This window comes from Erythranthe guttata, chromosome 14 (assembly GCF_056151865.1).
Source record: "Erythranthe guttata isolate IM_541 chromosome 14, IM_541, whole genome shotgun sequence".
Lineage (NCBI taxonomy): Eukaryota > Viridiplantae > Streptophyta > Magnoliopsida > Lamiales > Phrymaceae > Erythranthe > Erythranthe guttata.
Window position 1 is genome coordinate 248938 of NC_142546.1, and position 15028 is coordinate 263965.

Below are 15028 nucleotides of genomic sequence, written 5' to 3' on the forward strand. Positions count from 1 at the left end.
CTCTGAAAAATCAAAATCTCCCACATTGGTGGAGGATTATAATGAACTCTGAAAGAGTCATTATAAAATCCACTCTTAACAGTCATTAACCCTGATGGAGGATTATAATGAACTCTGAAAGAGTCATTATAAAATCCACTCTTAACAGTCATTAACCCTTGTGGATTGTAAGCATTAAGTATTAACAAAAAGTGACATTTTCCAAATTCATTGGACCGGCTGCTCGGCGTTTCTCTTATTTCCATTTTTTATTTATTTTATTTCCCGATTTGAAGGTATTGGTATTTTCTTATTTCCATTTTTTATTTATTTTATTTTATGTTTATTTGTTTTTTTTTTTTAATTTTTTTTATTATTTATATCAACCGGCTTTGATAGTTCGGAGTACGATTTTCTTTTTATTATTCATTTTCGATTTTCTTTTTATTATTCACATCATTCGGGATTAAGAGAATTGGATGCTTACAAATGAATGAGTCTACTCCTATTTATACAATTCCATCTTATCAATGAATGTCAATGATAGTGGTGATCACCTGGAAGATTCTAGAAAATCCGCATAAGGATTAACTAATACAGTCTTCTAGAATCCTCTAAGGATCTATATTGTTGGACCCCTTCGACGTGGACTCGCTTGGTGGGCCATCTTCAACCCCTTGGTTCAAATGGTAAACTAAAATGATAAAATGATATGAAAATAGTTTTGCCGGTTAACTGCTACTGCACTACAGCCCATCCTCTCTCTCTCTCGATTGATAGGCTGCCTCGATTGATTGAAAGTATAGAGGACTCGCGCCAAAGAAGAAGCCTTAAATCCCAAAGGCGAGTGCAATTATTATTAATTATGTTACTACATTATAAACTTATTTATTACAATTTTTGCAAAGTTGTGATTTGTTTCTTTTCTTGGTTGTTTGTAAAATAAGATACTGAAAGCTGGTGTACGAATGCAGAACCACGAGCGGTCCTTTTTTTGACTCTGCAGATTGGGCTCTATCCAAGGTAATTAAATATTAGTTGCGAAAAATTACGCACATTGCATTTCAATTGGAAGAAATGTATACAATTCGAGATGTATTAAGCATTAAACGTGTCCAATTAGTAATACAAATGTTGCGCGCGTTGTTGAATTACTGGTCCAACGAACACTCTTTTTGTGTTTAACTTGGTTACCATTGTCAGCAAGGTGCAGAAGTTGATATCGACAATCAACGGTTCTATAGAAACACTGCGACCAACCAAAAATTACAGGTAATTTTCGATTTTCAAGGTCATAAACCATTAATATATAGAGAAGTGATTTATACAAGTTTTTCTTATATTAGAGTCCTAGGCGTGAAAAAGAAGATACCAATAAGATGTTACTAACACTGTATGCAAAATAAACCCTGAAATTCATATCAACAAAGTTATCAGCTTTTGCTTTAAATTAATTTCCCATTGTAGGTTTGAATTCCATCTCTCAAAAATCACCTTTATTCATCCATATTTAACCACATTTCAACAAAATCACTTATGGTTCTTACCCTTTCTCTAATAGATGAATTCATTTTAAAATAAATAAATTAATATTATATAAAACTATTAAGTTTTCGTATTAGCTACTACTAGAAGTTAATTAAGCTAGTCTTCTTCGACCTGCATATATATATATATATATATAAACGTCTTCATCTAAATCTTGCTCGCTAATCATTCTCAAACGCTATAATTAATAAATGGCATTCTCTGCATCCATCAACACATCCATCAACAGGCATTGGCTGCTGCTGGTTTCAACTATGATTTGCATGCTTCTTTTCACTTGTACATCTGTTACATGCAATATAAATGGTGGGATATATTCATATATATGAAAATTTATTTTATATATTTTTTTTCAATTTATCCTCTATTTACATTGAAATTCTCTCTCTCTCTCTCTCTCTCTCTCTATATATATATATATATATATATATATATATATATATATATATATATATATATATATATATATATATATATATATATTAATTTCTTGACAGGTGAAGGAGAGACAGATGACAATTTTCCTGATCCAGTTCATGTCTTCAACAAAGCCCTCGAATGTCTTAATGATGAATATGTAAGAAATATAATAAAAAGATTTAGTTTTTTTTATTAATATATATATATATATATATATGTATCTATATATATATATATATATATATATATATATATATATATATATTGATTTGATATAGATAATTATTTGTTAGCAGATATATAGCAGTTGTGACGAAGAACACAGGCTGACACAAAACGGGGAGCTAAACGTGCCACCGGAATATGCTGACGAATATTGCAACGGAGCGTGCCTGACGGAGACGTATCTTGTGCTGGACTGTATCGACGATGTCATCAAATATTTTGTGTTTTATAACAAGGCTACTCTTAGAGATGTAAGAGAAACAATCAAGTGTGGTTGTAGCTATGGTCCTAAAAGAGGTGAGTATTATATTTCGATTTATATATACTAATTAGTTAAGTTATAATTTTTCGATTTGATTTGCGGTTTAACAACAATATATATACGGTTTGGACAGGTGACTTCAATGTGGAAGAACACATACAAGCTGATGAGGGTGTTGCATACAATAGTATGATTAACCCTTTCTACTATGCTTTATTGCTTATAATAATTGTGGGGTGGCATATATTGTTCTGAAGTTATCAATCTTTGCAAGAAGAGTTGTTGAATTGAAATATTTGGCTTACTTCTCCATAAAAAAAAGAAATATTTGGCTTACTTATATGTAAGTGTGGAGTTATTTATATCCATGGTGTGTTAATGAATAATTTGTGATGATTGTAATATATATACGGTTTGCATTTGCTATTTAATCATGGGATGTGATAAAATGTCGTTTTAGTTTTAATAATATCGTTTCGACTTCAAATATGATTATGACCATTATGGAGTCTCAAAGACTACAATTTTTGTATTTACAATTTTGTCATAATCAGATTGAAAAATGGTTTGAATTACGTTTGAAGTCAAAACAATATTAGTAAAATTGAAACGACATTTAATATGAAAAAATCTAGAAAGAATTGGTTGAGATTGGTTTTTTTTTCTTCTGAAAATGTCATTATGTTATGGCCCAATTTAGGTCATTCATTCTGCGAAGCCCATTATTTTATGGCCCAATCTATTGACTGAGTACATGAAAAAAAAAAGTCCAGTATTAAGTTCATACAATTTTAATTTTTTAATTACCAATGAAAATAACAAATATTACCAACAAGCTTATAAAAATTATTAATGTCTAGAAAAATTATTTTGGTAATAAAATTGTTCATTACTTTAATGCGAGGTTCCACGAAAGGAAATTTGGCAAGTACAGTAAACTTTCCAAGTTAAACTTCTTAAATTACAGCTGATAATAAACTATTAAGATTCAAAACTTGTCTCCGTTTGCGTCGGACAAACCAATTCCGGCCGAGAAACTCTTCGTCTTCGTTAAATTTAATCGCCGATATGCGAAACAGCGACGTCGACTATTGGATCTCTCTCCGCAATTGCTATTGCATCACCCACGATCTCCTCAAACAGGTAACTGAACACACGCACTCTTCTATTTTTGCTTAGGGTTTAATCTATAGTTTCGAATTTTCTGTTGGGAACATGTGTTTGTGTGCTTACGTTTTGACAGCTTGAAACAATTCACTGTTATTCACCAAATTATTTTGGTTGGGTGTTCGATCCACTTCAGTTCTCAATCTGTTTAAGCATTTTTTGCATGCATTGGCTTAAAAAATTGCACTCTCTATGCATATGATGTATGTGTGTGCTTTCTCCCTCTTAATTTTAGATTTTAGACACCGGTGTTAAAAACTGTGGGTAGCCTTTTCTGACCGGAACTACCATGTAGCTGTGTTTGATGTTAGTGTTGAAGGGTTGTGGTTTTTGATATTCCGTAACTTGGCATTAAACCTTTTATTTTCTGAGAGTCTTAAATCGTTTTATGTGCAGGCATATATTTATAGAGAAGAGAAAAATATTATATACTTGTACGTTACACCCCCTCAGATTTCAAGGTAATGATGTTGGCATGTTTTATTTGTAGAATGTATTGTAATTATCACTGTGGATTGCACTGACAATCTCATAGGTCCAGAATCAGATGAACTGGATAAAGTTAATACAACATCTCAAATGTCTACATCGAGATTTTCCATTCAAAGTCTTCGAACATCAGGGCATCCTTAAGCCACAGAAATAAACAGGTAACCAGTAGTAAGTTAGACTAACTAGCACATTAATAATGCAATTTCCTTACATTAAGTCGAGGCACGTTATTTTTCATTTCTTTGCAGTTAAGGAACTTTAGACATGGATTATTTTGACATATGGCTTGTGCAGTACATGTTTTTAATACCAATGTTCTAGCCCCATATAGACAAATTTGGTGTATATGAGTTCAAAGCAATTTAGTTTTGTATACTTTCACAGTGTGCACCTTGTATGCATGAGATGAAGTGGTATTAGGCTGTTAGCCAACTTTAATGTTTTCTGTGTTAAATCTGAATATTCACCGATTCAGTTTGTGAAAGTAACACCATTACACCAACTTCTCTCAAGGAAATTGGAAAATGCATAAGAAAGAGTTTGGAGTAAACGAAGAAAATACAATAAGATAGAAGAGCGCTAACCATTTTGGATCGGCAGTTTTTTCTTATTTGAGATCAATCCCAATGTTAAGGGATATAATTCATGTCATATAATATAACTTTATTACATTCAAGTGGAAAAACCCTATTCAGCTCCACTGGGATATTTGTTTGTTTAGTTGGTCTACGCATGTACAGGGTTTGTAGATCAGTTTTTTCTCCCGCCTTGCCTTTTTTCTAGAGCATCTCTATTCACATATTTTTGTATTGGACGATACTTGATAGTACTATCTCATTTGCTCTCTTTTTTTCTTTGGAAGTTATGTTCAGTCAATAGAAAATGTTGACTTGTGAAGTTTCTTCTCTCTCTCCCTCTTTTACTTGTTACCTTATTCTTTTGATTGGTTGTTTCTAGTCGTGACAGTTCCTCTATTTTCAAAGACGCCATATAATGAGTACTCAAGTTTCATTAGCGAGATCCTCTGATTTGCAGATCATGAAGATGTAAGTGCTTTATGAAATTACTTGTGCTTAGGTGTTATAATCTATTGAGTTGTTCTGCTAGTTCATTGGAACAAAAGTGCATAGGCGTATTAACTGCTTATCCTTTTTATTACTTCTACAAATGAGTGACATTTCCTTTCTCTTAAAAAGCATGTCATTTATGAGTCAATTATGTTGTTCACTAGAATATTAAAATCCTTCCTTTTATGGCTTGCGAACTCTCCTGACTTGACCGACCCATATTCGTTTTGATGTTGAAGTTTGATTTTTAACAATCGATCTGTCTATTATGTCATGTTAGGAACCATGATCTTAATTGACTGATGGGGACTGTTTTTCCGATACTTAATACGATGACTCTGATTTAGTTTCTCTTCTACACCTCCGAGAGGAACACAGATCTCATGATGCCCTAATCTGTTATTCAAAGAAAATGTTAAGTTGTTCAGGACATTGTATTGTCAACGTACATCTTTCAATAGAGTATTAGAAAAATACACAAACTTGTTCAGGAGATATAATGATTGTAAACCACGAGGAGTTATACGCAAGAGGCTTAAAAAATACGTATAGTATAGATTCTCTGAATACATTCTTAGCCCAGCATAGCTAATTAACAAACAAAATGAAAAGGATACTCAATTTTATGGTTTCACACATGTTTCATTATGCTTACTTGACGCCGACGACGCGTCAAGAACCTTTTTAGGTACTAATTTTGTCCTGATGCTATGGTCTTTAATTTCTTGGTGAATCTTGCATCACTAATACTTGTCGAGTTCTTTATGATGCTGTTATCAAATTAGTTTGCCACCTTCCATTTTTTATCTGTCGGGAGTTCTATCATAAGGTCTCTTTGCCGAGTTTCATTCTGGGAAATGATTTTTGAAAGATAGATTGATGAGATTTTCAGTTTCAGTAAGTTCTGTAGATTGACATATATCTAATATTTGGCAGATCTATTGGTGTAAAGCTTCAAAGCAGGAAAGATTTGCAGGCATTAATTTTTTGGACCAAATGGACTTCGTGGTTAATGGATGGGACCAAGTGCTGAGATTATGGTGATAAGACTGGCCCCTTATAATCAAATTTTCGTTCCAACTTAATTTATCTCGCTTAACTTCCATTTCTTGAATGGTTATTTAATCTAGCCGTGCCCAGCTTAACTATCCAACCGATGTTGTCATGGACGGCAGTGAAATTTCGAGGTAATGATTCTACAAAGACTAAGTAGTTTCCAACTTTTTTTTTTCCTTTGAATTTATTTATTGTGAGGTGGGGAGGAGCTATTAATAGATAATTGCTCTGATCTCCTAATTTCTGACTGTACAATTGTATGCCATTATTAGTGATAGCTGAAACAATTTTCTTTTGGTGGTATAATTAGTGTGATATGTACAAGTAAAAGTCACACACAGCACGCACACGCACAAAAGTATAATGTAAGTTAATTGAGTGTAATAGTCATATTGTATCAATATTTGTATAGCGTTAATCAGGTCGGACAGCATGACCCTGCGTTAATGGACAGTGATTCAAAACTGGAAAAGTCCCTGTCTGTGTTGTCTATAGATGATGGTACATGGTCACAACATTCCGAAGAATCTGATCTTCTAGTAAAGAATGAAAAGGAGAACAATGATTTTCATTTGGGTCATACCAAACAACCCACACCACCTCCTGTTCAGGCCCAAGTTCATCCAGAGCTGCTTTCAATCTGTCCATCGAGAGTTTCTGATGCAAACTCCAGATCACCAAACCTCTTTAAGGATGGGTTATCTCGTTCCAGTTCTTACCAAGATCTTCATATTGTGAGTCTGTTGTACTGCTCCTTAACCTGTAATCTAAATAGATAATTGCCGCCTTGCCTTTAAGTTGTGAGTTAACATAGGTTAAGTTGTTTGTTTTTATCTTTAATAGAGAGTCTTGTAATTGATATTACTGTTCTGGGGGATTTGATGCCCTTTTGTTTGCTTATGTTGCAGCCAGTGAAGATGATGGAAGAATTTTTGAGATTGGCATGGGACAATACTGCAAAGAATTTGGAAACTTGTGGTATTCTTGCTGGTTCACTTGTAGGTCTTCACTTTCTTTTATTGCTTTCTAGTGACAAATATGACTGCTTACTGTGAGCATGCAGATTTGTGGCATCTAAGACATCCTGTTTTCTAATTTGCAGCAGGATAGGGTATTTCATATTACTACACTCATAATACCGAAGCAGGAGTCAACTTCAGACACGGTATTTTATTATTTAATCTTAAGTTTCTATCTGAGCTGCATTTTCCGAATGGAGGAAAAATGAAATGCTTCTACTGCTATTATAAATTTGCATTATTTCACTCTCCATTCTTTTGGAAGTTAAGATTTATGAAACATGGTCCCTTTGAAATGGGATAATTTATTTCTGAAGTATTGTGCATACTTCATATTGAGAAATATCCTGACCACAAAATATCATACTTTGCAGTTCAGAAATGCATGCTGATTTTTTATTTTAATTTTATTGCGTTATAATATCATTGCAACTTTTCTTCCTGATCAAAATGGCAAATATAAGCTCAAAGTTAATGTTTTATTTATGTTTAGTGCCAGACACTCAACGAAGAAGAGATTTTTGAGGTTCAAGACAAGTGTTCCCTGTTTTCTCTTGGATGGATTCATGTAAGTCTTAGGGGCTTACTGGCTTAGACTAGCTAGACTAACGCATTTTTGCTACTACTTGAGGTATTGCATTAATAAGCTCCCTAGCATTTTAGATTTGATCTAGTGATTAACATGATACTCGGGCATCATGATCTCTCTCTAGTGGTTAGGAATTGGGAAAACACGATTCTTCATATGTTTGTGATGCTTCTACTGTAGACAAAAGGGAAAAACAAGACTGTCGATCATGAGCTCGATAATCTATTGTTTTCTTATTTTTCTCATCATTTGATCTCAAGTTACTGAATTTGCATGCTTCATAGTTTCTGTTTTCTACGTTCACTGTTCAGAGGTTGTGCAGAGTAGAATGTCTGTTTATTGAAATCTGGCCATTATTATATGAGATTTCGTCCGACTTTGGTTTTGAATAGGCACATCAATTCTATATTTCTTCTTTGTTTATGATTCTTGGTCCAGAGACTTGTCTCTCTTTAGACAGAATCCTATTAACTTGGGAAAGAAAGAGACGATAACCGTGATCATTATATGAGCAAAAAATAAAAAAAACATTAGTTCATCTGTGAATACCATGTATGTTTGCTTGAACCATCTCATAGATTCTACTTTTGGCAATTTGCAGACACATCCAACTCAAACGTGTTTTATGTCATCCGTTGACCTGCATACTCATTATTCATATCAGGTATTGCCAAATGCATTCTTCTGTGTGCTGTTTGATCTTGTCATTTATTCAACTTCCCAAGTTTTTGCTTATCTTGATGGTAGCAATATAAGGAAAAAGAAGGGGGATGGACCTTCTTGCAATTTTTACATTCAAAAAGTGGAGAGAAGAAAAGCAATTTTCAATTAAGATATGCATCGAGCATACCTTGATTTTTCTTTGATTCCCTCCATTTGGCTCATAAATACCACTCCCTTCTGTTTAGCCTAATTTAATTGGTCTTTTTCATTTAACATATTAAGATCGTGTTAAAATTGATACCTCATTAAATTGTGTACAGATGCTAATCAACACTGGTTTCCTACAGTCCAGATTATGTAACCACATGCTCGTTAGGTTATACAAATCATGATTTATTAATTTGGAAAAAAATTAGAATCTTCTCTATCTCTCCCAAATGAACTTTACATTTTGCTTCTGTGCCTATCTGTGAAAGGTTTGGTGGGGTCACAATAATTGTTTTTTTACCAGCATGTATAAGTAAATTTTGTGATATTTATCACCCAAATCTATCAATTTTACATCGCAGTACGTATATGAAATTGGCTATACCAAACTAGATCTATTTCTTAGAAGAACATTATGCGGACATTGCACCTGTAAAAGTGATATAGAGGTACAACTTAGCAGCTGTCTTTTAAGGACAACGATTTAAAGAAGAAACCAATGGGCTGTCAATTAGTTTCAGAAGAATACCAATTTCGCTCGTTTGCTTTTGTTTCTACACTAGTTCACATGTGGGCTCTGAAAATTGTCTTTTCACTTATTTGTAGGTCATGTTACCAGAAGCAGTTGCAATTGTCATGGCTCCTACAGACACATCAACGTAGTATTCCAACGATTTGCAGACAACTATTTTGATTTTAAGCAGTTTTTCACTGTGGTTATTTTCCCCTAATATAATTATGTATTATTAGAGTTGCTTTGAGCCCAACTTTATCTTTTCCATTTATTGCAGTCCACATGGCATATTCCATCTTTCCGATCCTGGTGGAGTTTCTGTAATTCGAAACTGTCAACAGCGTGGTTTCCATCCTCATGAAGAGCCCGACGATGGGAGCACCATTTATGAGGAGTGCTCTCATGTTTATATGAATTCCACTTTGTCCTTTGATGTGGTCGATCTTCGGTGAGCTTCCTTCCTTCTTTCATCTCAAGGTATATACATATATATAAGTGTGTGTGTGTGTGTGTGTGTGTGTGTGTGTGTGTGTGTGTGTGTGTGTGTGTGTGTGTGTGTGTGTGTGTGTGTGTGAGAGAGAGAGAGAGAGAGAGAGAGAGAGAGAGAGAGAGGAGCAGCACTTAATATGGGGGAGATTATGTATAATAATTGTAAAACTTATTCGCAGCTTGTGACTTTTGCATTGTGAAAATGTGCATCTGTTTCTCTTAATGTGAATGGTCGCTTAACAAAATTAAACTAGCTCAAGCTCTAATACAATCCCCGTGAGTTCAATACGTCTGCATCGGGGTGTAACGAGCTCGAGTATATTCTGATGAGCTCAAGCTCAATTTATTATTTTTATATTATATATATTCTTACAACATAATTTATTTATTATGGATATATACATGATAAAAATGAAAATAAAAAAATAAGAAGTTTACGAGCCATTAGGGTATATTATTTTCGATAAAAAAAAGGTCACGGGTTTGTGAACAAACTAAAAATGGGTTTGAGCTCGAGTTTTTGTCGATTTCCACATTTAATTTGTTGACTGTTATCTATTTGTTGTGTGCTTATACGATTTTTTGTGATTTTCCTTTATTAACTGAAAATGAGTGATTTTCTGTAGATGACATATTTCATCGATTTTTGGGAAAAGGTGTGTGCTATAATACAGTATATGATTTTTTGGGATTTTCCTTGACGATTCAACTATTTTTTCAAATCTGGTGATTTCAGCTGTTTTTCGCAAAAAAATGTATGCTATATTGTACACAATTTTTTATTTTTTTATTTTTTTTGTGATTTTGCTCGATTGTTCAAAAATTAGTTAAACCGTTTCTAGATGAAATATTTCTTGATTGATTACGAATAAATCAAGACAACTACATTACCTGGGTGTTTAAAAATCATAAAAAATGATTTAAATATTTTAGCTACTTCTAGCAAAAAGCGTGTGCTATACTATTTTTTGTGATTTAGCTCGACTGTTCGAAAAATACAGAAATGTTTTTCAGATAAACCAATTTTTGATTATTTGTGAATAAGTATTTTATATACTATATGTTTGAGTTTTCAACAACATAGATATGAACATTTCGGCTATTTTTAGCAAAACTGTGTGCTATATAGTATATGATTTATTTTTTATTTTGTTTGACGATTAAAAAAATTATTTATAGGAATTATTTCTTGATGAAGTATGTACAAACATCGTGTTAAAAAACATTTCAGGCGATTTTAAGTGAAGGATGTGTGCTATAGTATAAGTATAACGATTTATTGAGGTTTTTCTTGACGATTAAAAAATTAGTAATATATTTTTTATATGAACCAATTTTTCACTACATTTGAATAAACATCTTCGATAAAGAAAGTGTGTCCGAAATGGTTAAAAATAAGTTTCTATAAAGAAAATCTTAGAAAAGCTAGGATATTTTGATAACAAATTAGAAGATATGAAACATTTAATTCAACGAAAAGCAAAAAATAAAAAAATGAAAAAAAAAATAAATAATAGGGGACCATGACCGACCCCCTTGCTCCTAATAAATTCGTGGTGGCTCCATAAGCACAAAATTTGACTAGTCGAACTTATATATGCAATATACTCCACTTCCATTATACGGAATTGAAAGCACTATTACGAAACCATCTTTTCTCTCACATGCATATGTTTGTTTCTCTTACTTCTTTTTCACACACATCAAAAAAATAAGCTAAATTACGACCACCCCTGATGTATGATAAAATCGCGAAAGCCCCCCCTCATGTTTGGGTAAGTACAACAACGTCCCTCAACTATAAATTTTCTTACACGTCCATCCTTGCGGTTTCATATTTAGAGGTATTTGCTTGGTTATATGGAATATTATCACTTTTGTACCCGTTTTATCTCATTCGAACTCCACATTTTGAAGCAAGATGATCATAAGGTGTGTTTTTCGGCTTGTATATATCAAATTGTGATGCATCAGAAGCTGTATTTTTACACAAAACAAGTACATTCCACATAATCTAGATGATTATGTTGAATTTGACACCATAAGGATGGAGGTGTAAGAAGATTCATACTTGAGGGGTAGATGTAATTATCCAAACAAGAGGGATTTTTTGTAATTTTATCATACTTCAGGGGTGGTTGTAATTTACCCTAAAAAATAATTATAATATATGATATATTACATATTTATTGTGCTCCAAAGTTTGCACAAGTATTTTATGTTTGCAGTTGAATGATTTTGTCATGAATTATTTGTGGTTTATTCAAAGTACTTGCATTGTCAAGTTAAATTTTAAATCTTTTACTTCATTGATCGTAACTCATGTTCAATTCTATTACCATCTGATGTATTTTCCTGCAGAAATATAATAATGTGTAAATGTATAGATATGTATATTAAATAACGATTCAGACATAAAGCAAAAAGAGTACTTTGTCTAGCATTAATGTCAATAAAGCTCGCCTTTCTTTGGCCTACTTTCTTTAAAAAATAAATCATACGAGCCTTAATTTTAAGTTCGAAAGAAGAACTGAATGTATGAATTTTTTTTAGGGTAAACTTCAATTTACCTACCTGAACTATACACAAGGTGTAAAATACCCCCCTAAACTTCAAAATGAACCAAAACAACCCACCTTTTATGTGGTCAACGTTAAAAAACTTAACGCCGTTAGTTTTATATCAAAACCGTTAGTTTTGTAGGGGTTTTACGCTTTTGCCCTTAAAACTTCTTCTTCCTCCCTTCTCCTTCCTTTCTTCTTCTTCTTCGTAATTTTTCTTTTTTCTTTCTTTATCTCTCCCTTTTTATTTCTTCTCATTCAAAAACTGGATTAAAAAGCTGTTTGTATTCTTACACTTTATATATATATATATATATATATATATATATATATATATATATATATATATATATATATATATATATATATATATCAAGTTATCAACAAATAGATATTCTGTTCATTTACTAGTTTACGCAATTGAATCACTACTTTTATCCATAAATCAACCACATGGGACTTGGGCTGTGGAAAGAGGCGGCAGAGACGATGGCGGAGATGTCGGTGGTGGTTAATCGGAATAGAAGCGGCGGCGACGCGGCGGAGTTTTTTCGGGTCATTTTCATTGGGCCGCACAGGTGGAGTTTCCTCTTCTTCTTCGATTTTCTCTGCGGAAATCGAATTTCTCTATATTAAATTCCGAGAAGTAGATAGATTTCCAATAGATGATGGGGACGACGTGAATTCTGGTGGGTAGGACAATAAGATGATGACTTTTTTTTTTTTCAAACATGCGGAGGAAGAGGGCTGCTGATGGTGGAGGTTTCCATGAAAGATTTTTTTGGAGAAAATGCAATCAAGTCCCTAAAACTATAACATCAATTGCAGTCTTGCCTTTATTTCTTTTTTTTTTATTTTTGCAGTTTATTCATAAACATTTATAAACAACAGAGGGGTAAAATTGTCCAACTTAAACAACAGCTGGAATAAAGGTAATTGCCCAAAAAAGTCAATATGCCACGTCAGCAAAAGTGGACGGATTTTTAACTGAGGGACTATTTTGATTCGTTTCAAAGTTTAGGGGGGTTTTCTATACGTTGGGTATAGTTCAGGTAGGTAAAATGAAGTTTACCCTTTTTTTTATGGGAAATCGTTAATGCTATTGTAAATAAAATATTATATTTATATTAACTGAGATTTGAGAAATATAGGGGGTTATGGCCCCTGACTCTATGCTGGCTCTGCCACACTGCCCAAACTCGATTAAATAATTTAAATACAAAATGTATAAAATATAATGTATGTGTTGGCGTCAGATTTCCGACTATTGAAGATCGACGAAATCCACCGAGTTTTTGGAATTAAGATTGTCAAAGATTTGTTTTCCATGTTTATTTTGGAATTTATTAGAGTCCTATTTTTATAATACTTCTATTAGGACTTAGATTTATTTTCATGTATTTTATTCTAGTTATGTATCTTTTGTACTTATCTAGAATAGAAGTAGAAATCAACTAGGATTCTATTACCTAGTTAAATAGATTTCTTGGGGTTCAAGTTAGGTCTTAGGGCTTATTTTCGTGGCTATTGTTGGTCGAAAACCTACACGCAAGTGCACGTATCGTACAAGTAATAAAGTGGATTTTTTAAGTCCAAGTATCGATCCCACAGAGAATATTTAATTATCTAATCTTAGACGCTAAATTCTACCAATTGTTTTCAAGTCCACCCTACACAGTCGAATTTGGAAAAGATTAACTAAAGTAAACTAAATTAAAGCAATTAAAAAGATAAAAACACAAGAACTCAATTTAAACATGAAGATTAATCAAAGTAGACAAGCCTAGGATTTTATTCTCCCCCCTATGTGATTATTACTCCCCCAATTCCTTCAATTATGAAAGCAATTAACCCGGATTATTAACATGAGATGCTAAAATAATCATAACCCGCTTCCGCGTGTATTACGATTCTAATACTCTAGATTCAATTACTATATTCATATGCAATTAATTCTAGAACACAGAATTAAGCACAAATCTCAATAATGACTACCTAAGAGATTAACTATATTCCTATGTTAATACCACAAAGGCTCTTCTACCACAGTTCTAATTATTAACCCGATCTTCCGGTTCATGCAATTAACAATTACATAAAAGCACATAAGTTGATCAAGTTCATGCACTTAATAAAACAAGTAGAAGAAATAATCCGGAATTAAAACTTGCATAAAATCATAGATTAGGGTTCATAAATCCCACATAGGGTTCCAAATAAAATCCTAGAAATAAAGACTTAGCTACTCGTAGTTCTTATGATAAAGAAAATAAAAGAAATAAATTAAATAAGAAAAACTATGCTTGAGTTTTCGTTGATCTTCGTTCTTCACGTATTTTGGTGTATAATTTCGTGCTTATGGTGTAGAGACTTGTTGCTTTTATAGGCTTTTCTTGATAAGGAAGTAGTGGAAACCTAATAGGAATCAATTTCCGCCACTTTCCCCCATCAGGATTGTTCTTCGATTTGCGTCATGTTGGAGTCCGAATTTTGGAATGTTGTGTAAATAAGTATTGTAGCCCTTGAAATTAGCTTTCCAATGCCGCCAAAATCAGCTGATTTGGAGTTCGTATGAGAGAGATATGCTCGAAATGGTAGACACTGCCAAAGTTGTGGCGAGATTCCTTCTTCCAATTTGATTTATTTCCTTATTTGCAACTTTTTCCTTTCTTTTTTGATCTATTTTCCTTCATGGACACCTAATTCTTGTTTTTCACCTATAAAACACAAAATCAATCAATTAAAGCACAAATATAATTAAATCTAAACA

The 15028-nt window shown here is 32.9% G+C and overlaps 2 protein-coding genes across 2 annotated transcripts; both read left to right on the forward strand.

Moving 5' to 3' along the window:
* Nucleotides 1-929: 929 nt before the first annotated feature.
* On the forward strand, nt 930-2735 carry LOC105962112 (Glycine-rich protein family). Its single transcript, XM_088813788.1, has 6 exons — nt 930-1002; nt 1183-1251; nt 1757-1833; nt 2025-2104; nt 2244-2469; nt 2568-2735. Exons 3-6 carry the CDS (start codon nt 1782-1784, stop codon nt 2687-2689), a joined length of 480 nt encoding a protein of 159 aa, XP_088669914.1. The 5' UTR covers nt 930-1002; nt 1183-1251; nt 1757-1781; the 3' UTR covers nt 2690-2735.
* A 3240-nt stretch (nt 2736-5975) lies between these two features.
* On the forward strand, nt 5976-9947 carry LOC105960807 (AMSH-like ubiquitin thioesterase 3). The gene is made up of 11 exons (XM_088813599.1): nt 5976-5989; nt 6097-6200; nt 6291-6347; nt 6629-6950; nt 7125-7214; nt 7319-7381; nt 7729-7803; nt 8426-8488; nt 9057-9143; nt 9301-9353; nt 9486-9947. The coding sequence occupies exons 2-11, from the start codon at nt 6157-6159 to the stop codon at nt 9658-9660; spliced, it is 1029 nt and encodes a 342-aa protein (XP_088669725.1). The 5' UTR covers nt 5976-5989; nt 6097-6156; the 3' UTR covers nt 9661-9947.
* Nucleotides 9948-15028: the final 5081 nt, after the last annotated feature.